General features: G+C 40.6%; 1 protein-coding gene across 4 annotated transcripts in view; it reads right to left on the bottom strand.

Annotated features, from left to right (window-relative positions):
• The window catches only part of LOC110537769 (glucocorticoid receptor), a 95,343-nt gene that overhangs the window by 11,066 nt on the left and 57,055 nt on the right, over positions 1-27,222 (bottom strand). For 2 of the 4 annotated variants that reach the window (XM_021624141.3, XM_090192759.1), the window contains exons 4-8: positions 17,906-18,072; positions 12,884-12,910; positions 4,021-4,137; positions 2,236-2,514; positions 642-786 (exon numbers count right to left, since the gene is read on the bottom strand). In XM_021624141.3, coding sequence (XP_021479816.1) covers positions 642-786; positions 2,236-2,514; positions 4,021-4,137; positions 12,884-12,910; positions 17,906-18,072 — 735 coding nt within the window. The remainder of the gene's footprint in view (positions 1-641; positions 787-2,235; positions 2,515-4,020; positions 4,138-12,883; positions 12,911-17,905; positions 18,073-27,222) is intronic. The other 2 variants (XM_090192760.1, XM_090192761.1) reach the window with 1 other exon arrangement.

Here is a 27,222-nt window from a genome sequence, read left to right on the forward strand (position 1 = left end):
GATTTGTTATTATTACCCATCTACCAATTACTGACCTTTTTTATGAGACTTTCGAAAAGCTCCCTGGTCTTTGTAGTTGAATCTGTGCTTGAAATTCAATACTTGACTGAGGGACTTACAGATGTTATATGTATGGGGGAAAGAGGAAGGGGTATTCATTCAAAAATCATGTCACACAGTGTGTGTCCATATAACTTATGTGATTTGTTAACACAAATGTTTACTTCTTAACTATTTTAGGCTGGCCTAATCAAAGGGGGTGAATACTTATGCAACGACTATATTTTAGTTATTGAATTTTTATTCATTTATATTCAGAATTATCTTTTCACTTTGACATGGAGTATTGTGTAGATCAATGGACAAATTTAATATATATATATATATATATATATATTTATATATATTTCAATCTAACATTGTAATGCAACAAAAGGTGAAAAAAGTTAAAGGGGGTGTAGACTTTTGGTAGACCTACATTTTTCATTCCAGCAATATAGCTTTCCTTCCCTCCCTCCAGAAAGGCTCTGCTTGAACTAGCTATCTATAGAAATCCATCCACCAACCAGGCTACCTTTCTCATCTCCAGAGCCCCCAGCCAGGTTCAGCCCTCCCAGGTGTCTCTGATGCTCTGGACTTACTCATTAATAACCAGGTCAGGGGCGAAGCACAGCATACCCCCGTTACACTGCTGGTAGGAGCGCCAGCCCAGGCCGAATGACATGAGGAACAGCCAGGAGCACTGCAGCAGAGTCATCTGATCATCCAGGTGAAGGTTCCGGAACCCTGCACGAACAGACAACACACAGAGCATTGTTCAGGATTGCAGTGTTGTTAGTGTTGGTCTTTTGAGTAATATAAACTCAGCAAAAAAAAATCTACGTCCCTTTTTCAGGACCCTGCCTTTCAAAGATAATTCGTAAAAATCCAAATAACTTCACAGATCTTCATTGTAAAGGGTTTAAACACTGTTTCCCATGCTTGTTCAATGAACCATAAACAATTAATGAACATGCACCTGTGGAACGGTCGTTACATGTGGAACGGTCGTTAACAGCTTATAGACGGTAGGCAATTAAGGTCATAGTTACTCTGAAAAACACCAAAAGAAAGATGCCCAGGGTCCCTGCTCATCTGCTTGGACGTGCCTTAGGCACGCTGAAAGGAGGCATGAGGACTGCAGATGTGGCAATAAATTGCAATGTCCGTACTGTGAGACGCCTAAGACAGCGTTACAGGGAGACAGGACGGACATCTGATCGTAGTGACGCCTCAAGCACTGAGATGCAGTGCCTTAGACCGCTGTGCCACTCAGGAGCCCCATAGAGACTAAGATCGGGCAGTGTAATTCCAATACACTGTATTGCAGCCATGTAGTTACCATGTAGAATGTGCAGCACACACTGATGCGACCAAGGAAAACTTTTACTCGGACAGCCAAGTCAAAGGGTCGCCAAATGTGACTAAATGGTTGCAGTCTGTTAGCCCTGAAAGTGGCCTTTAATTGCAGTTCAATTGTCTCTCACTGTTGACACTTCAAAAGTGGAAGTGTTGAAAGTCTTTTCAGATCATATTTGCTTAGCCACTCAGTGGGGTGAACACTTACCTAATCAAGTTCTATTAGTGTTTTATTCTTCATTTAATTTTTTAAAAAAATGGATGGATGGATACAAATGGTATTCCACTTTGACATTAGTGTATTTTTGTAGATCATTGACAAAAAATGACAAATCCATTTTAATCCCACTTTGTAACACAATAAAATGGGAATAAATCCAAGTGGGGTGTAGACTTGGGTGGGGAAATCCTGTACATTCTATTAGGGCTGATTTCTTAGCCCAGGTTCACAACACTCTGTATCTTCAGCAGTATTATAGGCATAACTGTCACTGTCATTATACACTATGTGAATTGCAGAGAGTGAAACGGGGTGTTGGTCTGATTATAACTGTCACTTTGTGTGTATGTGTGTGTCTCAGTGAGAGGATGAAGCTGCCCTATATGACCGACCATTCCATGATCAATAAAATAGAAAATCATGAGATGAATTGAAAAGATTATAATTAATTTGAAAGTCACTGGATTGACTTGATTTAGACCTAGTTCATTTCCTGAATTCACCTGAGTTGAAACGGAATGGACCAAGCCTAGCCCATTATGGTTAGTCAAATTAGTGCTACAATGGTCCCTGCTGTCTATGGTCAGTGTTAATGGAGGTGTACCAGGTGGTCTTACCTGGTAGGGACTTGGCCCACTTGACAGCTGAAACGACCTGCTGTCCGCCCAACCTGTTGAGGGTGGTCATAAGGCGGGTGGAGGTGTCGGGGATGGTGCTGTCGTAGCCAGAGTAAATGGCCTCTGGTTCAATGGCTTTAAGCAGGGACAGCATGGTGGGCACCAGCTGGGGCATGGACTTTGGGATCAGGGTGCAGGCCCTTTCATCAGGTGCGGGAGCGTTTGTCTCTGTTGTGGCCTGCTGACCTTTAAATCGGATCAGCTTCTTGTTTTTCCTTGCTGCAAAGACCGAGAAGAGAGAGCGAGAGAATAGAGAGAAGAAAGCGCTAATCAGTCATTTTCTCTGTTAACCCATAACACTCTAAGCCCTGTCTAAGCCAGAGGGTGGTGGTGGGGGGGTTCTACTAAGCTATATGAAATTGTTTTAAGAAGGTCATACCAAGGATCATTTAGCGACTTGATATAGAATTGTAAGACTCCTTGAGGTATCCCCAAAAAATTTGATTCAACAATTACTTTTCCCCTTACTGCTATTTGCCTTGAATAACAGATTCACTACATGGAACACATAATCCGTCCCAAAAAATTCTAAAGGAAGTTTGTTCTGAGTGTCTGTCCTATATCTAAGAGATATAAGAAAGATCAGGAAACATTTATTTTAAAAAAAAAAATCAAAAATAAAAAAACTCCTTATTTTCAGGGGGATTGTTTTAATATGCTAATTTGATTTCCGCGGGGGCGTGGACATCGACCTTAAGAGGGTTATGGCTAGCTATTATTTCCCACCTAACCTAGGTGGTGACAGTGTATAGACCACACATACCCTATTCATAACAAAAATATGCAGCCTATAAAATGCTTTATCAGATTACCTCAGCTACAGTTTGTGCAAAAAGGTAGGTCATCCACATTGTGTTACGCTTCAAAAGGGTACAGAGTTCAAGGTTTTATTCATTGAAACGAAGAAACGTACTTTCTTGTGTATTTCTATGGGTCTTTAAAAAGAGCAGCACAACACAAAAAAAACACAATGTATTTTGGATTTGTTTAAAAACTTTGATCGATGTATCTTTTCTGTTACAATATGTGCTGAATGCCTCCGGTTGAGAGGGTTACCATCAAAAATTATGTATTTTTCCCCCCTCCTTTTTTCATTTCCTCCATAAATGTTTCTATGGCAACTAAGAGCCTTTCTGGTACGTCCCCAGGTTTTGGTTGTCTGCTGATGCACCCGCATACGTCAATGTATTTTTTCCGCCCACTCTGATTCATACATCTAAATCATTAACAATTTAATGCACTGAATTAATGAACATATATAAATAACAAGAAGTGCATCAACGTGAACTATTGTCCATTACCATTTTTTTGTTGAAATCCACAGTGGCAGAGTAGAGCTAACGTGAGCCTTCTATCTTTCTATGGCTCAGGGACATGAGAGGAACTGGGTCTGAGCGAATGATTGTTGTTGATCACTGGCTCTGACCCTTGTTTGAAACACTGGGCCAGAGGTGATACATTAGGTTAGCTCATGTCAACATAAACTCTGGGAATCAAGGCCCTCTACTGATTTATGTGAATCCAATACTAAATCCTACCCCTAATCACAACCTCTATAGGGAACAAAACATATAAAGCCCTGCCTTTCAGAGAGAACACATTCTGAAAATGTCCTCTGATTAAACTTTGCTGAATAACTATGCTTGCCATAAAACAGTGTGTATATACACTACACTTCCACTTATATGGGAACAATATGAATGTGAATGTGTTGGTGCCACTTACCTTCCAGGTTCATCCCTGCTTGGAGACACTTGCGGAAGCGGCACGCCGGACAGTTCTTCCTGCGGATCCTGTCTATGATGCAGTCATTCCTCCCGGCACACAGATAGTTGTGTTGTCCTGGCGATGGAGGAATAAGGTAATTACTAGCAAGAGGGTTGAAGATGATTAGCCCAAGCACTACAGGTTGCCACCACACCAAACACCTGTCTGACTAAACCTGCCGGCCTCATGACATAACAGTCAGCAGCCAACACTTAAGGTGACAGCTCGTTCACTTTCTGTGGTTGACACCCCTCCACGGCCAGCCAAAATAGTAGCCTAAGTTTTTTTAAACAGGGATGAAGAGATTTTCACTTATTCTTTTTATACTCTGCCTATGCTCTGGGTGTAATGTTTTTAGCTGTTGACCATGTGTCTGAAGTCAGATTAGTAGTTTTAAATGAGTGGGGGTTGATTGTTTGACAGAGCCTGGATAATGTCAGCGGAACATAATCTTTTGCCAGATTAACAAATTCCTTGAGGTCATACTATAATATAAGCAACACGTAACCAACTCATCAGTGGTCCCTTACAACATTTCACAGTTTTAAAAAAAAGGACCCTAGTTAATCTATTAATATACTGATAATATATATATTTTTTTAAATTATAAAGAATACTTATTAATGAAACCAAATGCTTCAGGGCAATCTTCCTATTGATGTGATATCTTTTTAAAAAACGTTTTAAAATAATGTAGTCACATTTAGTGAAAGGTAGTTGAAAATGTTTACAGAGGAACACAGCCAAAGCTCTGCAGAACAATGCCAACCTGGAACCTGCAACGTCAAATCCAGCTAACTGTAATGCAGTGCTAACTCAGCCTCTAAGTCAAAATTCTGTTCACAGTCCCCAAATCCAGAACAAATTCAAGAAAGCATACAGTATTATATAGAGCCCTTTTGCATGGAACTTCCTTCTATCTCATATTGCTCAAATAAGCAGCAAACCTGGTTTCAAAATACAGATAAAACGGCACAACGCCTCTCCCCTATTTGACCTAGACAGTTTTTATGTATGCATTGATATGTAGGCTGTTTGCCTTTTTTAAAAATGTATGTGGTTCTGTCCTTGAGCTGTTCTTGTCTATTGATGTACTGTATTATGTCATTCTGTATTATGTTTCATGTTTTATGTGGACCCTAGGAAGGCGAGCTGCTGATTTTGCAACAGCTAATGGGGATCCTAATAAAATACCAAATACCCCAAGAATTGGCTATATCGTCAAAAACATGTCTGGTTATGAATTTAAGTTCAGGCACGTGGTTAAAGAGAAATATAAAAATATTTCAACTTCATATTCATCATCTCCAGCACCACCCTGACACCAACATATGTGAAAATGGCGCATTTCTATGTTTTGTAGAAAAAACAGAGTATGTGTTTCCAATGACATGGATGTGCATCATGTGCTTTTAACCAATTATGATGATCATGAAATTGGAATCACATCTTACTCTGTTTTTTTCACTACAAAACATAGAAATGCGGAAATTTCACAAACACTACATGACCAAAAGTATGTGGACACCTGCTCGTTAAACATTTCATTCCAAAATCAAGGGCATTAATATGGAGTTGGTCCCCCACTTTGCTGCCACTCTTCTGGGAAGGCTTTCCACAAGATGTTGGAAAATTGCTGTGGGGACTTGCTTCCATTCAGCCACAAGAGCATTAGTGAGGTTGGGCGCTTATGTTGGGCAATCAGGCCTGGCTTGCAGTCGGCTTTCCAATTAATCTCAAAGGTGCTCGATGTGGTTGAGGTCAGGGCTCTGTGCAGGCCAGTCAAGTTCTTATACACTGATGTCGACAAACAGTTTCTGTATGGACCTTGCTTTGTACACAGGGGCATTGTCATGCTGAAACAGGAAAGGGCCTTCCCCAAACTGTTGCCACAAATTTGGAAGCACAGACTCGTCTAGAATGACATTGTATGCCGTAACGTTAAGATTTCCCTTCACAGGCACTAAGGGGCCTAGCCTGAACCACGAAAAACAGTCCCAGACTATTATTATTTACAGTTGGCACTATGCATTGGGGCAAGTAGCGTTCTCCTGGCATCCACCAAACTCAGATTTGTCCATTGGACTGCTAGATGGTGAGGTGTGATTCATCACTCCAGAGAACGCGTTACCACTGCTCCAGAGTCCAATGGTGGCGAGCTTTACACCACTCCAGCCGATACATGTTAAACTTAGGCTTGTGTGCGGCTGCACGGCCATGGAAACTCATTTCATGATGCTGCAGATGAACAGTTTTTGTGCTGACGTTTGGAACTCTAGTGAGTGTTGCAACCGAGAACAGACGATTTTTATGCACTACGCACTTCAGCACTCAACGGTCCCGTTCTGTGAGCTTGTCTGGCCTACCACTTCGTGGCTGAGCCATTGTTGCTCCTAGACCTTTCCACTTCACAATAACAGCACATACAGTTAACCGGGGCAATTTGACAAATTTACTTGTTGGAAAGATGGCATTCTATGACGGTTCCACGTTGAAAGTCACTGAGCTCTTCAGTAAGGCTATTCTACTGCCAATGTTTGTCTACGAAGATTGCGTGGCTGTATGCTGAATTTTGTACACCTATCAGCAACGTGTATTGCTGAAAAAGCCAAATCCAATCATTTGAAGAGGTGGCATTGTTCTAAAATGGACCCTAGAAATAGGACTCTTAGGATTAGGAGATCTGGAAAGACCGGGTCAGTCAATTACTAATATACTAATACTCTTAGTAAAAGTATTTATCTTCAATTCGCAATCTGTGGATTCTATCCGATTAGAAAGATTGAAATTGTAAGTTAAACATCACAGCATAGTTGGAAGATATGTGTTGTGTAGAAACCCGAAGTGGGTGGCCAGCAGAGATAGATGGGATGGGCTGAGGGAAGCTGAGGGTTGGGATGTGGAATTGGAGACAAGTCGGAGTGGAGTTTCTGTGTGGGAGATAGGCTGATGTCATGCAGGTGTTTGTACACATGCATATACACACACACACTCTCATTCAAATAAACACATACAAGAACACACACATACATGTAATAGTGCCAGACATGCACACTAACATATACAGTTGGCATTGTTGTTATGATTTTAGTTGTCCTTGATGTCCTTTGTTCAAAATGTATTATTTTGTTTTATTATAATTTTTTGCATTGTTATTTGCTGTTTTCTTCTGTCTTTTCCTTGTTTCTTTTTAGTTAATTCTATTGGATGTTGGTGCATTGGGGGGGGTTCTTTGGGGTGGGGAATGGAATTAATTGTATATATTTTTTTTCTTCTTGGAGGGACGACTGTGGGAGGGGTCTCGAATGGTTGAGGGACAGCTATTGGGGAACAGTGGGGGGATCTTGGAGGGTTCGGGTTCACGTTTTTGTCCTGGTGGTAGATCTGTCCATTGACCATTGCTTCTGTGTGTCGCTCTGAATGGGAATCTGTTGAATGACTGGTATGATGTAGTTGTTGAGCGGCTTCACTGCAAGTATATTGTATGTTTCGGATAGTCAATAAATAAAATAATATAAAAATACAAATAATAATTTGAAGGGGTGTACACATACTTTTGTATATATAGCGTAAGAGCGTTGAAGAGTGAGGCTCAACTTCTCAGCTGTTTTGGTGCCCTGACTACCATGCCGTGAATAGCGTGAAGCGAACCTGTGTACATGCGTAGACACTGTGTGTGACTTTGTGAGAGCGAAGTGTTGAATCTCGCTCTTCTCAATGTCTCCGGTGCTGCCCGTGGCAACGTCATTTTGCCGAGTCTACCTTTAAGAAGAGAAATAGGCGGGGTTAAGCCATTTGTGGCTGTGGTAACTAGTGACAACGGCAGCCATGGGAACAGCAGCCATTGCAAACAGCAGTGCAAACAATCCACCCATAAACTAAACAAACAGTGCCAGCTGAATCCCAGAAGCATCCACTCTCTAATCCCTTCGTCATACTATAGGCTAGTGAAGAGGACTTGGCTGGAGGTGAGAGGCTAGCCCTGTTTGCCAGGCTACCTCCAGTCCTACTAAGAACATGATCAGGATGAATGGAAATAGTGGGAGATGGAAGAGGGACGGGAACTCTTGTTGGAAGCAATTGCCATCCAAACATTACTTGGGTGTCCTGTTAGTAAGAGAGCGGCTGCGAGAATCCCAGGGGTGCCTTTATACACAATATCATGCTATGTCTTACCGTCAGAAAGTATTAACACCCCTCGACTCTCCACATTTTGTTGTGTAAAAGCATGAATTTAAAAAGGATTAAACTCCCATAACGTCAACGTTGAATTATGTTTTTCCAATTTTGTACTAATTAATAAAAATGAAAGGCTGAAATGAGTCAATGTGTTTTCAACCCCTTTGTTATGGCAAGCCTAAATAAGTTAATGAGTCAAACATTTCTTAAGAAGTCACATAAGAGTTATACTTAAACTAAATCTTTAATAGTGAGAGCTTTGCAATAGAGATGGCTGGTCGACGAATCACCGTTTCTGATGATCCGTTGAGAGCGGCGAGACAAAAGTACAACGGTCTATTATAGCCAAGATTACACCTCTTTCAACCTACATGAACAACAGATATATAGAATGGGTCACAAGGTTAAGATTTGTATGAAAGATACCTATTATACATAGCAGACAGTATCTGCTGTGTCAACAGTTTTCATTGTATAGAGACCAGTGTCTGTCCCTCCGACTCCAAACTGGAGCCATCTCTCCCTGGTACGGTATAGAACAGAAACATTAACTCATGCTCTGGAATGCTCTTTAGGTTTTATCACCCAAAAGACATGGCAACTCTCCTGTCAGTGTTATATCCCAGAGGCCCATCCTCAGTAGAACACACACACACACACACAATAGTTAAGAATACTCTATTATGTTGAATAAAACAACCATGATGCAATTAAAGTATTATAACATAATCTTGCTACCATACCCCACACATACAATTCTCAGTTGAGCAGTGAATTTTAAGCACAGATTAAACCACAAAGACCAGGGAGGTTTTTTAGTGACTAGCAAAGGGAACCTATTGGTAGATGGGTAAAAAAAAGAAAGACATGGAATATCCCTTTGAGCATGGTGTTATTAATTAAGTTATTAATTACACTTTACACGCAGTCACTACAAATATACATGCGTCCTTACAAACTAATTTGCCGGAGAGGAAGGAAACCGCTCAGGGATTTCACCATGAGGCCAATGGTGACTAAAGCTGCAATGTGTAATATTTTGGGAGAACTGACCAAATTCACATAGAAAGTGAGGTATAGATCTGCCATTTTTATTCAAAGCAAGTCTAAGATGGTTATGGAAAATATATTTCACAGCGGTTAAGATGGTATAGAATAGAGCTAAGCACAGGCAAAATCCTAGAGGAAAACCTGGTTCAGTCTGTTTTCCAACAGACACTGGGAAATAAATGAATCTTCAGCAGGACAATAACCTAAACACAAGGCCAAATATACACTGTAGTTGATTACCAAGATGCCACTGGATGTTCCTGAGAGGCCTAGTTACCATTTTGACCATTGTCTTGAAAATCTATGGCAAGGCTTGGCTGTCAATGATCAACAACCAACTTGACATAGCTTGAAGAACTAAAAAAATAACGCAAATATTGTAAAATCCAGGTGTGCAAAGCTTAGAGACTCACAGCTGTAATCACTGCCAAAGGTGATTCTAACATGTATTGACTCAGGGGTGTGAATATTTACATAAATGTACTTCTGTATTTCAATAAATGTGCTAACATTTCTAAAAACATGTTTTTGATTTGTCATTATGGGTTATTGTGTGTAGATGGGTGTGAAAAAAATCATATTTAATACATTTTCAATTCAGGCTGTAACAACAAAATGTGGAATAAGTCAAGGGGTAAGAATACTTTCTGAAGGCACTTGTTGGTATGATTGACCTTAAAAATATATATATATTGTATTGTCACTAATAACACACTTACATCACAAGAAAGGTAAGAAAAACAACCTTTTTTTGATGGTTGTTAATTTTTTGTGGAACTGAAAAAAGTAATAATTTAATACAGTTGAAATGTTTACAAATTAGATGCGTGGAAATGAAAACAACTTCTGAAAATGGACACTCGAATTATAGTGATACAGTGCATTCGTAAAGTATTCAGACCCCTCAACTTTTCCCACATTTTCTTACCTGACAACCTTATTCTAAAATATATTAAATAAAAAATAAAAATCCTCATCAACCTACACAAAAAAACTGGTTTCTAGAAATGTTTTCTAATTTATACAAATAAAAACAGAAATACCTTATTTACATAAGTCTTCAGACCTTTTGCTATGAGCCTCGAAATTGAGCTCAGGTCCATCCTGTTTCCATTGATCATCCTTGATGTTTCTACAACTTGGTTTGAGTCCACCTGTGGTAAATTCAATTGATTGGACATGATTTGGAAGGGCACACACCTGTCTATATAAAGTTGACAGTGCATGTCACAGCAAAAACCAAGCCATTTGGTCGAAGGAATTGTCCGTAGAGCACAGAGACTGGATTGTGTCAAGGCACAGATCTGGGGAAGGGTACCAAAGAAATGTCTACAGCATTGAAGGTCCCCAAGAACACAGTGGCCCCCATCATTTTTAAATGGAAGAAGTTTGGAAAGACCAAGACAGTTCCTAGAGCTGCCCGCCTGGCCAAACTGAGCAATCGGGGGAGAAGGGCCTTACTTAGTCAGGGATGTGACCAATAACCCGATAGGCACTCTGACAGCGCTCCAGAGTTTCTCCGGGGAGAAAAAGGACAACTATCTCTGCAGCACTCTACCAAACCAGGCCTTTATGGTAGAGTGGCCAGACAGAAGCCACTCCTCATGACAGCCCACTTGGAGTTTTCCAAAAGGCACCTAAAGGACTCTCAGACCATGAGAAACAAGATTCTCTGGTCTGATGAAACCAAGATTAAACTCTTTGGCCTGAATGCCAAGCGTCACGTCTGGAGGAAACCTGGCACCATTCCTACAGTGAAGCATGGTTGTGGCAGCATAATGCCGCGGGGATGTTTTTCAGCGGTAGGGACTGGTAGACTAGTCAGGATTAAGGGAAAGATGAACAGAGCAAAGTACAGAGAGATCCTTGATGAAAACCTACCAGAGAGCGCTCAGGACTGGGGTGAAGGTTCACCTTCCAACAGGACAACGACCTTAAGCACACAGCCAAGACAACGCAGGATTGGCTTCAGGACAAGTCTCTGAATGTCCTTGAGTTGCCCAGCCAAAGCCAGGACTTGAACCCCTTCTAACATGGAGAGGTCTGGAGAGACCTGAAAATAGCTGTGCAGCAACGCTCCCCATCCGTTCTGACAGAGCTTGAGAGGATCTGCAGAGAAGAATGGGAGAAACTCCACAAATGCAGGTGTGCCAAGCTTTTGGTATCATACCCAAGAAGACTTGAGGGTCTAATCGCTGCCAAAGGTACTTCATCAAAGTAATGAGTAAAGGGTCTGAATAATTAAGTAAATGTGATAGTTTTTTGTTTTTAATACATTTGCAAAAATGTCTAAAAAGTTTTTTTTGCTATGTCATTATGGGGTATTGTGTGTAGATTGATGAGGAAAATTAACAATTGAATCAATTTTAGAATAAGACTGTAAAGCAACAAAATGTGTATTAAGTCAACGGGTCCAAATACTTTCCGAATGCACTGTATGTCTGGTTTCGCAAACAATGTAAAGTATGTTTAGATAGGTGTACTCTAGAGCCAAGCGTGTTAATTTTTAATTAGAGGGTATCCTGCTATTGACACACTTGTTGAATTATACAAGAGAATGTAACAACAACAGTCATTAATGAGGCAGTCTAGACAGCGCAGGTGAGTGCATGTAGGTTAGACAGAGCAAGTGTTTGGTGGATGCACCCCTGTTCTGTGGATGCAGACCTGTGGCAAAATTTGAGATTGTGTTTTTCTTTTTACATTGGATAAAAGTAGTGACTCAGAGCAGCTAGAAAATTGTATATCATACGCTACTACAGTTGAGGAACAATGGGAAAGTATTTCTGCTTTGAAAGTTGATAAGCCTGTAACCTCACTTTTGAGAAAATGGCCCATTAATGTTTTGGTAAACCCACTGTAAACCTAGCTTTGTTCAAACCCTCTTAAGCCTTAGCCCCACCCATCTCTATAAGCATTCACATGTGAGGCCATGTACTAAACAACCAAAGTCTAAAGGCTGGTTTATACTACGGGTGCATTTGTAAATTCAATCTGGAGTGCCAAAGTGCAACCTGGGCGTTCGTAAAATTCAGAGCGTTTCAGAGCGTTTCGCTCTCGGAGCGTTCATACTGAACGCTCTGGCCGTGGAGTAGGGTTGATCCGAGCCTTCTGACCTAACAACAGCAGTCAAGCTCCCAAGCTAACTGGCTAACATTGTCTAGCTTGCTAGCTACAGTACTTCCAGTCATATGAGAGAACAGCTCACTCACCCTAGCAGAGCTGGTAAGGCTGTTTTTATGTTATCCAGAGCATTGGTGACTTTTTTAAATTTAGGATGACAACGTGATCAAGTGCACACAAATCATTAGAATCATTGCAGTTATGACGCTATTGGGTTTTTGTGCATAAATACATTTCTTAATTAACTCTCCTAGCGAAGTGATAATAGACCCACATTCCAAGCAGGAATAAAAACAGGATTTAAAGCCAAATTAGATGATGAATGATCAAATCACAAATTCATGCAAAGGAGGGCACAGGAGAGACTGTTGGTGTTTAATATTGCATATCAGGTCAAATCAAATTTCCAGTACAGTGATCGAGGGACATTAATAAAGTAGAAGCATTATTAAAGGTGGGTTTTATTTACCATCTGTGTTTTGTCGTGCTCTCCATCCTTCACCATAGCGACATCAACCATAGAATGGGGGAAGAAAGACAAATAACAGATATAACATCTTATTGCTTAAAGTACACCTAAGTATTACAAATGCATTTTTACAAATGGTAAATATATTTTTCACTTGGTCATTTACACCAGTAAACGTTAAATTGAATAATGTATACAATATGTTGAGATTATCCTTGAAATAAAAAAAATCATGCTCAAATATTGAATTTCACTATCTGATATTTATATTTAAACTCAAGGTTTTAATTTGACAAATGGATAGTAATTTCAATTATTTTTAATACAATTAACACACTCACGTATGCACTTTCATGGGAATGAAATGGTTGTTAAACTATAGTGTATATACACCTACAGTCACAAACTGAATTTAGGCAAACTATTAGAATTTTAGCAACCACGAAATGGCAGAGCGATATATGCATATTGCAACTTTAAGATACCGTAATTTCTGGACTATTAAGCGCACCTGAATATAAACCGCACCCACTGAATTATTTTATAAATATGTATTTTGTACATAAATAAGCCGCACATGTCTATAAGTCGCAGGTGCCTACCGGTACATTGAAACAAATGAACTTTACACAGCCTTTAAACGAAACACGGCTTGTAACAAAAATAAATAGGCTTTTAACGATCCACGGCTTGTAACAAAAATAAATAGGCTTTAACGAAACACGGCTTGTAACAAAAATTAAACAGTAGCCTACCAAGAAAGTCAGTGGTCACTATTTTCCTCCTCCTGTGCACTGAAACCACTGAAGTCATCTCCTTCGGTGTCGGAGTTGAATAGCCTCAGAAATGCTTCATCCGATGTTGGATCGTTTTCATTGTCGCTCTCGTCACTTTCATCCGGAGGCAAATTCCCCGCTGAGCTCATGCTGCCCCTTCAACACGCAGCAGTCCAGCCTTTCGAAACCCGTTGATGATAGTGGATTTTTTGACAATGCTCCACGCTGTCAGGACCCACTGGCAGACTTGACCATAAGTTGCTCTTCGCATGCGGCCCGTTTTAGTGAAGGATTTCTCCCCACTTGTCATCCAATCCTCCCACTGAACACAGAGCGCCACCTTAAAAGCACGATTTACACTGATGTCGAGTGGCTGCAAATACTTTGGGCCATCTGCTTTTCTTCCCTCTGAAAGCTTTTGTTGTCTTTTTGCACTGAGTCAGTTCCTCACGCTGCTGTTTCCAACGTCTTATCATCGACTCATTAAGGCCAAGCTCCTTTTCCAACAGCCAGATCGATCGCCTTCAACTTGAAAGCTGCATCATATGCATTTCTCCGTGTCTTTGCCATGATGAGGGTGACAAAATTACTACCGTAATCAGAATGATGGGAAGTTTGAGCGCGCTCGATTTACGTTACATTATGTGACGGTGCTCAGTTTTTTGGCGGCATGAATCTGTGAAAGCGGGAAAAATCCATAAATTAGCCGCATCATTGTATAAACCGCGAGGTTCAAAGCGTGGGAATAAAGTAGCGGTTTATAGTCCGGAAATTACGGTACATTAAAAAATAAAATAAACTGTTATACAGTAGGATACAAGTCAAACACACATATTTACAGTTTCACTCGATTACCCCTTAACCGTTAATCAAATTGTTCAGTGGTTTATTTAATTTTTTAGTAGATAGCGATGACTAAGAAAATAGCCAATGAATTTTTTCAGACTACTATAAAAACAAGGATTGACTAGACATGTCCCATAGCCTAACATGCTGACCAGACCGCTCGCGCACATTGTGATTTTGTACACCCACACCAGCCGCGATCAGGACACGAATGTTGAAATATCAAAACAAACTCTAAACCAACTATATTCAATTGGGACAGGTTGAAAAGCATTAAACATTTAATGCAATTTAGCTAGCTAGCTTGCTGTTGCTAGCTAATTTGTCCTGGAATATAACATTGGGTTTTTATTTTACCTGAAATGCACAAGGTCCTCTATTCTGACAATTAATCCACAGATAAAAGGACAAAAGTTAGTTTTGTAGTAATCGCTCCTCCTTCAGGCTTCTTCTTCTGACTTTATATGGCAGTTGTCAACCAACTTTAAGGTGCATTACCACTAACAACTGGACTGGAATGTGGACCTCAGTTCATTTTTCAATCATCCACGTGGGTTTATGTTCCTAAAAACCAATGAGGAGATGGCCCATGGGTATATGCTCCTAAAAAACAATGTGGAGATGGGAGAGGCGGGACTTGCAGCACGTAAAAGTCACAAATAGAACCAAGCAAACGCTTGTTGACGCGCGTGAGCAGCGTGGGTGCAATGATTGAATAACGTGTATGTGTAGGAACGTGAACGCGCACAAAGCGAGCGGTGTGGTCAGCATGTAAGAGTCCAACTAACTCCAGACACTGGTCTGAATGACAAGGCAACTTCCTTGAGGGGAAATGCTTAGTTTGGCAGGAAGTGCCTAAGCTATAGAAACAAAAAAAACAGCGAGGGAGCAGCATTGTGTGTGTTCACCTCCTGCAAAGCACACGTCCTTATCATCTAGCTCCTTGTGCCGCAACAGCCACACTTCACTCACTCCTATAGCCCTTTTAAAGTAATGTAAAGATTAAACTAATGTAAAGACCTTTTTTTTTTCTCCCTAAAACAGTAATTATGCAAAATACAAACTCAAGATCATGTCAAGATAACCCCTTGAAGATGTAAAGCAAGACACACAACGCCACAGCATCTCTCGCATATGGAACAAGTAAGCAGATCATGTAATTCTAATGACCAACAGTAGTTATGACAGGCTGTTCTGAGGTACAGGACGCAAACAATCTATTCTAGTGTTGCATACAGTGCATTCAGAAAGAATTCAGACCCCTTGACTTTTACCACTTATTAAAAATATATATATAATTATCATCAATCTACACACAATACCCCATAATGACATTTTTGCAAATGTATAAAAAATAAGAAATATCCCATTTATTTAAGTATGCAAACCCTTTACTCAGTACTTTGTTGAAGCCAGTATGTCAGCAATTACAGCCTTGAGTCTTCTTGGGTATGACACTACAAGCTTGGCACACCAGTATTTGGAGAGTGTCTCCCATTCTTCTCTGCATATCCTCTCAAGCTCTGTCAGGTTGGATGGGGAGCGTTGCTGCACAGCTATTTTCAAGTCTCTCCAGAGATGTTAGATGGGGTTCAAGTACAGGCTCTGGCTGGGCCACTTAAGGACATCCAGAGAATTGTCCCGAAGCCAATCTTGCGTTGTCTTGGATGTGTGCTTAGGGTTGTTGTCCTGTTGGAAGGTGAACTTTGCCCCAGACTGAGGTCCTGAGCGCGCAGGAGCACGTTTTCATCAAGGATCTCTCTACTTTGCTCTGTTCATATTTCCGCTCAATCCTGACTAGTCTCCCAGTCCCTGCAACTGAAAAACACCACTACAGCAATATGCTGCCACCACCATGCTTCACTGTAGGGATGGTTCCAGGTTTCCTCCAGACTTGACGCTTGGCATTCAGGCCAAAGAGTTCAATCTTGGTTTCATCAGACCAGAGAATCTTGTTTCTCATGGTCTGAGAGTCTTTTAGGTACCTTTTGGCAAACTCCAAGCAGGCTGGTCATTTTACTTTTCCTGAGGAGTGACTTCCGTCTGGCCACTCTACTATAAAAGGTCTGACTGGTGGAGTGCTGCAGAGATGGTTGTCCTTCTGGAAGTTTCTCCCATCTCCACAGAGGAATGCTGGCGCTCTGTCAAAGTGACCATCGGGTTCTTGATCACTTCCCTAACCCTAACTTCCCCAACTCTAGGAAGAGTCTTTGTGGTTCCAAAATTCTTCCATTTAAGAATGATGGAAGCCACTGTGTTCTTGGGGACCTTCAATGCTGCAGACACTTTTTGGTACCCTTCCCCAGATCTATGCCTTGACACAATCATGTCCCGGAGCTCTACGAACAATTCCTTTGACCTCATTGTATTTAACCTTTATTTAACTAGGCAAGTCAGTTATGAACAAATTCTTATTTACAATGGAGACCTACCCCAGCCAAACCTGGTACAATTGTGCACCGCCCTATTGGACTCCAAATCACGGCCGGATGTGATGCAGCCTGGATTCGAACCAGGGACTGCAGTGACGCCTCTGGCACTGAGATCAATTTAATTTACCACAGGTGGACTCCAATCAAGTTGTAGGAATATTTCAAGGATGATCAATGGAAACAGGATGCACCGGAGCTCAATTTCGAGTCTCATAGCAAAGGGACTGAATACTTAAGTAAATAAGGTATTTCAGTTTGACATTATTAATAAATTAGCAAACATTTCTACAAACTGTTTTTGCTTTGTCATTATGCGGTATTGTTTGAAGATTGATAAGGAAAAAAACAATTTAATCCATTTTAGAATAAGGCTGTAATGTAACTAAATTTGGAAAAGGTCAAGGGAAGGGAAATGGGGATACCTAGTCAGTTGGACAAATGAATGCATCCAACTGAAATGTGTCATCCGCATTTAACCGAATCCCTCAATCAGGTTTGAATACTTTCCGAATGCACAATATATGAACATTATGGGTTGGACACAAAAATAGCAACACAGACACCACAGCCTTATGGAACACCATGAGACACTTGCCTACCCCTAGCTGGTGTAATACTAAAAGGCAACCTTTTCTGATTATTGTGTGAACCTAAAATGTTTCTCCTCCTAATCTTAAAAAAATGTAAGAGCATTTGTTCAATAAAATATTATACTCAAATGAATTTTGAATAAAGAACCAAGTGGTATGCTTTTGTTCTAGTATCTAGGCTATCCTATAGGTAAGGAAAACACTTAGTGTCCACATGTTGTGTCAACGAAAGGATATATAAGTGTACTACTGCAGAACTCAATGTACATATCACCACGATAGATTCGCCTTTATGTATGTTCTACTATAGTAGGTCAACGAAGGGTAGGACTGTGCATGAATGGAGTTGTGTGCGTGAGTGTTTATTATGTCACCAACCTTCAACGGCCCTCTTGAAGAAGACCTTGCAGCTTCCGCAGGTGAGGACTCCATAGTGGCAGCCAGAAGCCTCGTCAGAACACACCAGGCAGATCTTATGGGTTGGACCGCTGTGCTTGGCAGGGGCTGAAGATGTGGAGCTGCTGGCCTCGGGTCTGGCCGTTGGACTGTAACACAACAAATACAATACAGATTCTTATTTACAATGATATCACATCAATTCAAAATGTATTTATACATTTTTCAACAGCATTTATTTTGCTTTTATCACAGATTAATATAGCTCTGATCCAGACAGCTTAAGGCTAGAGTCTTGCCTCGGGTCAGTTCACCGCAGTTGAACCTCCCCAAAAAATCATCTGTCGGGTGGTATGAAAACATTATTGCTGTTCAGAACAATTATGTTGCCGGTCAAAACGTTTCACAACATATTTTTTTAGTCAGGAGCTTCTTATGCTGAATTGTGTTGGAAATTCCATTAGGCTATGTGAGCGGTGAGGCAGACCTACCCTAGGCTACCAGCCACACAGCGAGAGAGTGGAGCGGGGAACTGTCCATTAGTAGCCTATTTGTGTGGTGCTGGAACATTCATAATTTGTTGCTGCACATGGAAGAGCTTTGTTCTCCTCTGCAACGTGACAATATGTCGCCAAGTTTGTTTTCCCTGACTCCTAGCTCATGCGATAATGGCGAACATAACAGTTTGGAGTCATTGTGGACATGGATGACAACAACCTGGTAGATGGATACACAGCCTGCAAAAATGCAAACAGGTATTTGTTTACAATAATTCAGTTAATTATCAGTTTGGTCGGTGAGGGGCGGGTGCAGCTCCAAAAAACAGATCCGTGCAGAGTAACTTTTAGGTAACTTCTGAGAGATTATTGAATGTCTCTGCAAAAACAAATCCAATCATTTTTTACAACTAGTGTAGATTTTACAGTGAAATGCTTGCTTATGAACCTTTCCCAACAATGCAGTATTTAAAAATAACAAATAATTTAATTGTAACTGACAAGAGGAATACATTAAAATACACAAGAATGGAGCTATATACAGGGCTCAATATGCAGAGGTACAAGATATTTGAGGTAGATATCTACATAAAGGCAGGCTAAAGTGACTAGGCATTTAGATAGATAATAATACAAGTCAAATAAAGAACAGAGTAGTAGCAGCAAATGATGAGTGCAAAAGTGTGTGTGTGTGTACGTATGTGTGTTTGTGTTGTGTCGGTGTGTGTGTGTGTGTGTGTGTGTGTGTGTGTGTGTCTACACTCGCACATGCCTTTGTGAATGTGTGATGGTTTTGTGTGGGCGTGACAGTGTAGTCTGGGTGTATACAGTGCATTCAGAGCCTGTTGGTAAGAGGGACGATGCTCCGGTAGCAGAGTGAAAGGTAGTAGAGTGAACAGGTTTGGGAGTCTGGCAGTTTTTCAGGAACTCGTAGGCCAATACTGCAATAAGGCTATAACTTTCATGCTATAGGCTATAAGGCTATAAAGTCAAAATACATGAAGCTGACAAAAAATAAAAGTAGAAAAGTAAAAAATTCTGGTTCTTTCAATTGCATTCATTTCTCTACTCAGCCTTCAAATACTGAGCTACATTGCTTGCTCCAAAATATTGGGAAACTATATTATTTTTTACTAACACAATTGCTCAGAGAAAGACATTTTAACAACATTTATTTTTCTCAAAAAAGGTAGGGGTCAAATTTGAACACGGTTATGCCTCAAATCTTTATAAACATTTTCATTTCGGATCCCACTGTATTTCACTGCACCCAGGGGTCTGGAAAAAAGATCCATAATACAACAGGCTGAAAACAAGGGTTTTTCAACAGAGCTCTTCCCTGCCAATCCCGTCCCACTACAAGCAGCGAGTATAAAGGAGGTCAGTCGAATCATGGGATAATCCGATTCATCTACTCAAAGACAGCCAGACACATACATATCTCTGTGTTGCACTGCCCTCTGAATTAAAGGGGCCTTTGGTCACTGGAGAGGAACCTTCTGAGCATTATAAAGCTTCCCTTGTTTGCGAACTCATGTGATGGATTCATGAAGCCAGACTGAGCTGAGTGGGGATTTTTAACACAACATTAACGGCCATTGGTCTACTAGGCTATTGTAAAGATAGGGAATAAAAACTAAATCTAGCCTACAGAATCACCATATCAACCCATTTCAGAGGTGTTTCTGCCTGAAGCTGAATTTGAAAACGGGTAAAGAATAGTGACCAACAGCGACAGACTATTGAAAGCACTTCAACTTCCTCCAGGGATGAACGTGGTGTGTGTGACTTTGCCCGTTAACTAATAAAGGGTTACTATCAAAGCATCTATGTAGTGTGGGGGGGGGGCTGATAGTTACATAATCACAATATTATTTTCGGACAATATTATATTGATATTTAACTCCAAGTATCGATTTGTGAAAACGATAACTATAACTAAATATATATATATACATATACATACATACATACATATATATATATATACACATACATACATATATATATATATATATATATATATATATATATATATACAGTGCCTTGCGAAAGTATTCGGCCCCCTTGAACTTTGCGACCGTTTGCCACATTTCAGGCTTCAAACAAAGATATAAAACTGTATTTTTTTGTGAAGAATCAACAACAAGTGGGACACAATCATGAAGTGGAACGACATTTATTGGATATTTCCAACTTTTTTAACAAATCAAAAACTGAAAAATTGGGCGTGCAAAATTATTCAGCCCCCTTAAGTTAATACTTTGTAGCGCCACCTTTTGCTGCGATTACAGCTGTAAGTCGCTTGGGGTATGTCTCTATCAGTTTTGCACATCGAGAGACTGACATTTTTTCCCATTCCTCCTTGCAAAACAGCTGGAGCTCAGTGAGGTTGGATGGAGAGCATTTGTGAACAGCAGTTTTCAGTTCTTTCCACAGATTCTCGATTGGATTCAGGTCTGGACTTTGACTTGGCCATTCTAACACCTGGATATGTTTATTTTTGAACCATTCCATTGTAGATTTTGCTTTATGTTTTGGATCATTGTCTTGTTGGAAGACAAATCTCCGTCCCAGTCGCAGGTCTTTTGCAGACTACATCAGGTTTTCTTCCAGAATGGTCCTGTATTTGGCTCCATCCATCTTCCCATCAATTTTAACCATCTTCCCTGTCCCTGCTGAAGAAAAGCAGGCCCAAACCATGATGCTGCCTCCACCATGTTTGACAGTGGGGATGGTGTGTTCAGCTGTGTTGCTTTTACGCCAAACATAACGTTTTGCATTGTTGCCAAAAAGTTCAATTTTGGTTTCATCTGACCAGAGCACCTTCTTCCACATGTTTGGTGTGTCTCCCAGGTGGCTTGTGGCAAACTTTAAACAACACTTTTTATGGATATCTTTAAGAAATGGCTTTCTTCTTGCCACTCTTCCATAAAGGCCAGATTTGTGCAATATACGACTGATTGTTGTCCTATGGACAGAGTCTCCCACCTCAGCTGTAGATCTCTGCAGTTCATCCAGAGTGATCATGGGCCTCTTGGCTGCATCTCTGATCAGTCTTCTCCTTGTATGAGCTGAAAGTTTAGAGGGACGGCCAGGTCTTGGTAGATTTGCAGTGGTCTGATACTCCTTCCATTTCAATATTATCGCTTGCACAGTGCTCCTTGGGATGTTTAAAGCTTGGGAAATCTTTTTGTATCCAAATCCGGCTTTAAACTTCTTCACAACAGTATCTCGGACCTGCCTGGTGTGTTCCTTGTTCTTCATGATGCTCTCTGCGCTTTTAACGGACCTCTGAGACTATCACAGTGCAGGTGCATTTATACGGAGACTTGATTACACACAGGTGGATTGTATTTATCATCATTAGTCATTTAGGTCAACATTGGATCATTCAGAGATCCTCACTGAACTTCTGGAGAGAGTTTGCTGCACTGAAAGTAAAGGGGCTGAATAATTTTACACGCCCAATTTTTCAGTTTTTGATTTGTTAAAAAAGTTTGAAATATCCAATAAATGTCGTTCCACTTCATGATTGTGTCCCGCTTGTTGTTGATTCTTCACAAAAAAATACAGTTTTATATCTTTATGTTTGAAGCCTGAAATGTGGCAAAAGGTTGCAAAGTTCAAGGGGGCCGAATACTTTCGCAAGGCACTGTATTATATATATATATATATTTTTTTAAAGGTAGGTAACATTGGCTAGCACTAGTCGGCTGTACCTACGCACAAACTTTCCTCCTACAGCTTCTTCTCCAAATAGAGAGCCCACATGTTTTTAGCACTTATTTCCCTCACTGATAAATGTGTTCTCTTGCTCTCTCTAGTCTCTCTGCATCATACCCACTGAGTATTTTAGGGGGCATGGACTCGAAAAGCGTTCCACAGGGATGCTGGCCCATGTTGACACGCCAATGCCTCCCACAGTTGTGTCAAGTAGGCTAGATGTCCTTTAGGTGGTGGACCATTCTTGATACACACGGGAAACTGTTGAGCTTGAAAAACCCAGCAGTGATGCAGTTCTTGACACATACCATTGCGCCTGGCACCTACCACCATACTCTGTTCAAAGGTCCTTACATTTTATGTCTTGCCCATTTACCCTCTGAATGGCACACATGCACAATCCATGTCTCAAGGCTTAAAAATTCTTATTTAACCCATCTCCTTCCCTTCATCTACACTGATTGATGTGGATTTAACAAGTGACATTAATATGAAATCATAACTTTCACCTGGATTCACCTGATCAATCTGTCAGGGAAGGAGCAGGTATTCTTAATGTTTTATATACTCAGTGTAGAGTGAGCAATATGTTTGGAACATTAAATCGCAATATCGAATCAACACCTAAGTATCGTGATACTAACGTATCGTTAGGTCCCTGGCAATTCGCAGCCCTACACCCATGCCATGTTTCTCATTACCCACAATTTCCACTGACACTGCCAATGAAAGATGGAACTTTCATTGAGAAACTAAAATAGCTCTGGAACAGCTCCATCTTTTAGATTAATTGGCCTTTTCACAAGGGGTAAACAACATATTTCAAGACCCTAAAATATATTTGTAACAGAATGCTAAGCAGGGAATCAATTAAAGTGCTACAGCCCAATCGAATGTCTTATTTGAGACTAGCTATTTTACAGTAGTAAAGCAAGGAGGGGTAAAATGCAAGTGAAGATTGCCAGATGGACTGGGAAGAGAGAGGTGAGGCATGAAAGGGCAGGCCAAGAGCCAGAAACAGGAGAATCTGCTCACAAAATGGCTCCTGCTCCCATTTTAGAGAATCAACATGAGGACAAATATCTCCAGGAAAGCATGCAGCATGTGGAGGGATGCCAAGGGCACCGTCCGGGAGCATACCGGTCCTTTTCAATCTGTCACTTCTGCCCCTGCAGTAGATCAACAGCAGTCTCCTTTTCAAGCACACTCATATTTTGCAGAACATACTAATGTGAGGGATGTCTGGCCTTCCTCAGTCAGAGACTGTTAGGTAACAGTAGTCCTAGGTCGTTTCCCAAATGAAACCCTATTCCCTTCCCTATATAGTGCACTATTTTGACCAGAGTCCTATGTGCGCTGGTTAAAAGTAGTGCACTACATAGGACATATGGTGCCATTTGGGATGCATCCTAAGTGAGGGTATCCTGTAATGGAGCTGTTTATTGCCTGCGTCCAGTGATAAAAGATGTTCATGTCTTCAGTGCTGGGGACCTTGCTTTGCTCCCCCAGATTAAATTTGCTCCTGACACCTCTTATGTGCTAAAGCAGACGGATGACGCGTGCTCCAGAGCACAAAGCGCCATTTCCCTGTTGCCCTTATGCGGTTACCTTCCATTTAGCACATTAATGCTTTAGCCATGGTCGATGGAAACTTCTGCTTTATCGTATGTGACCGGAGACAGAAAACACCACAGGCCAGACTTTGTGCTTTTGTTTGACTCAAAGCAAGTTGTAAAAGATTTATCACTAGTTGTGTTGACAATTAAAAATAGTTGCCAATTGTGTGTAACTATTATTTGTTATTACATTGCAGTTAAGACTGTACTACTTGCTGCCTAACGCAGGGGAGAGGAGTAGCCCATTTTAAGACATATAGGAGAGACGAAAAGAGTGCAATATACATTATTACATTAAAAATAAACATACAAATCTCATGATATAAACATCCCTCAGTTTAAGCGAAAAACTAAACTGCATAAGCACAAAAGTTTGCAATACAAAACATACCCAAAACAGAGAGGGAGAGATGAAGATAGCGAAAAGGGGGGAGATGGAGACTGAGAGAGTCAAGGCAAAATGTGATACTTAAAAGGTTGTGCTACAGTACTTACAGTGCCTTCAGAAAGAATTTATAATCCTTGATTTATTCCACATTATTGTGCTGCAGCTGGAATTCAAAATAGATTAAATGTATTTTTCCCCCTCACCCATCTACAAACAATAGCCCATAATGACAAAGTCAAAATATGTTTATTTTTCTAAATATTTTTTCTAAATGAAAACAGAATTCTCCTTTATATTTCGTACCAGTCAAAAGTTTGGACACACCTACTCATTCAAGGGTTTTTCTTTATTTGTAACATTTTCTACATTGTAGAATAATAGTGAAAACATCGAAACAATTAAATAACACATACGGAATCATGTAGTAACCAAAAAACTGTTAAACAAATCAAAATACATTTTAGATTCTTCAATGTAGCCACCCTTTACCATGATGACAGCTTTGCACACTCTTGGCGTTCTCTCAACCAGCTTAACCTAGAATGCTTTTCCAAAATCAAATCAAATGTATTTATATAGCCCTTCGTACATCAGCTGATATGTCAAAGTGCTGTGCAGAAACCCAGCCTAAAACCCCAAGCAGCAAGCAATGCAGGTGTTGAAGCACGTTGGCTAGGAAAAAATTACCTAGAAAGGCCAAAACCTAGGAAGAAACCTAGAGAGGAACCAGGCTATGAGGGGTGGCTGTGCCGGGTGGAGATTATAACAGAACATGGCCAAGATGTTCAAATGTTCTTAAATGACCAGCATGGTCAAATAATAGGTCTGGGACAGGTAGCACGTCCGGTGAACATTCCATAGCCAACAGTCTTGAAGGAGATCCCACATATGCTGAGCACTTGTTGGCTGCTTCTCCTTCACTCTGCGGTCCAACTCATCCCAAACCATCTCAATTTGGTTGAGGTCGAGTGATTGTGGCAGGTTAAGTGTGCCTTGAATTCTAAATAAATCACAGTGTCACCAGCAAAGCACCCCCTCACACCTCCCCCCCCATGCTTCACGGTGGGAACCACACATACGGAAATCATCTGTTCACCTACTTTACGTTTCACAAAATCACGGCGGTTGGAACCAAAAATCTCAATGGTCTAATGTCCATTGCTCGTGTTTCTTGGCCAAAGCAAATGTCTTCTTCTTATTGGTGTTCTTTAGTAGTGGTTTCTTTGCAGCAATTCGACCATGAAAGCCTGATTCATGCAGTCTCCTATGAAAAGATTAAGTTGAGATGTGTCTGCTACTTGAACTCTGAAGCATTCATATGGGCTGCAATCTGAGGTGCAGTTAACTGTAATGAATTTATCCTCTGCAGAATAGGTAACTCTGCACCTTCCTTTTCTGTGGCGGTCCTCATGAGAGCCAGTTTCAACATAGAGCTTGATGGTTTTTGCTACAGCACTTAAAGAAACATTCAAAGCTCTTGAAATTTTCCGAACTGACTTACCTTCGTGTAATGATGGACTGTCGTTCTCTTTGCTTATCTGAGCTGTTCTTTCCATAATATGGACGTGGTCTGCTACCAAATAGGGCTATCTTCTGTATACCCCCACTACCTTGTCACAACACAACTGATTGGCTCAAACGCATTAAGGAAAGAAATTCCACAAATGAACTTTTAACAAGGCACACCTGTTAATTGAAATGCATTCCAGGTGACTACCTCATGAAGCTGGTTGAGAGAATGCCAAGAGTGTGCAAAGCTGTCACCAAGACAAAGGGTGGCTACTTTGAACAATCTCAAATATTAAAGTCACCATTGGCCTCATAATGAAATACCCCGAGTGGTTCCTTCCTCTCTGGCAAGTTAGGAAGGATGCCTGTATCTTTGTAGCGACTGGGTGTATTGATACACCATCCAAAGTGTAATTATTAACTGCAGCATGCTCAAAAGGGACATTCAATGTATGTTTTTTTTACCCATCTACTAATGGGTAGCCTTTCTGGTTTTTGTGGTTGGATCTGTGTCTGAAATTCACAGCTCAACTGAGGGACTTTACCGATAATTGTATGTGTGGGGTACAGGGATGAGATAGTCACTCAAAAATCATGTTAAACTCTATTATTGCACACAGATTGAGTCCATGCACTTATTATGTGACTTGTTATGCAAATGTTTGCTCCTGAACTCATTAAGGCTTCCCATACCAAAGGGGTTGAATACTTAGACTCAAGACGTTCTAGCTTCTCATCCATTCATGAATTTCTAAAAACTTAAAATCTCAATTTCATCCATTTTAAATTCAAGCTATAACAAGAAAATGTGGTTAAAGTCAAGGGGTGTGAAGACTTTCTGAAGGCACTATATCGTGGGGCTGAGGATGGGTCAATATGGCTGCGTTTACACAGGCAGCACATATTCTAATCGTTTTTCGCTCTGAAAAAGATCTGATGTGACCAATAAGTGAACAAAGCTCAGAATTGGTCTGCCTGTGTAAACACAGCCTATGACATTTGATTCTGACACCAACAAATGGTCAATCTGGTCTTGTGGTGAAGGAAAGCCGTCAGCATACACTTAATAAAGCCAAATATGTAAGTGCCATTTAGAAAACAGAGGGGGAGATAGAGCGAAAGGGAAAATGAGATACAGCACCTCCATTGTCTTACTCACTTTTGTGTTTCTCTCCTCAGAGCATGTCTCTATGACTAATAGTGGAGGAGACATGACAATGTTTTCCAAATACAGTATGTGAGGAGGCAAGCAGCTCTCAGCTATGTAGGTCAGTGTGACTATGTTTAACCATGACAAAGTGCAAACACTGTGCACATGCTGCCATATTAAGGACCTCAATCCTCTGTGTGTAACCCCCAGGTAATGGACAGAACAGTATGCATTCATTTGACATTTAACAGCAAAGGGTAGGCTTTTCAAATCCAAAGCCAAGAAAACACTACATTTGTGTTTGTGTTAAAATATTATTTTACTGTTAAAATAGGTCTCCAGAATATTATTATTTTGTTCAATTGAGATGAATTTGCCTAGATCTTTATGTCCACTAACACTAATGTTTTTCT

This window comes from Oncorhynchus mykiss, chromosome 12 (genome assembly GCF_057628025.1).
Source record: "Oncorhynchus mykiss isolate SJ-2025 chromosome 12, ASM5762802v1, whole genome shotgun sequence".
In the NCBI taxonomy this organism is placed as follows: domain Eukaryota; kingdom Metazoa; phylum Chordata; class Actinopteri; order Salmoniformes; family Salmonidae; genus Oncorhynchus; species Oncorhynchus mykiss.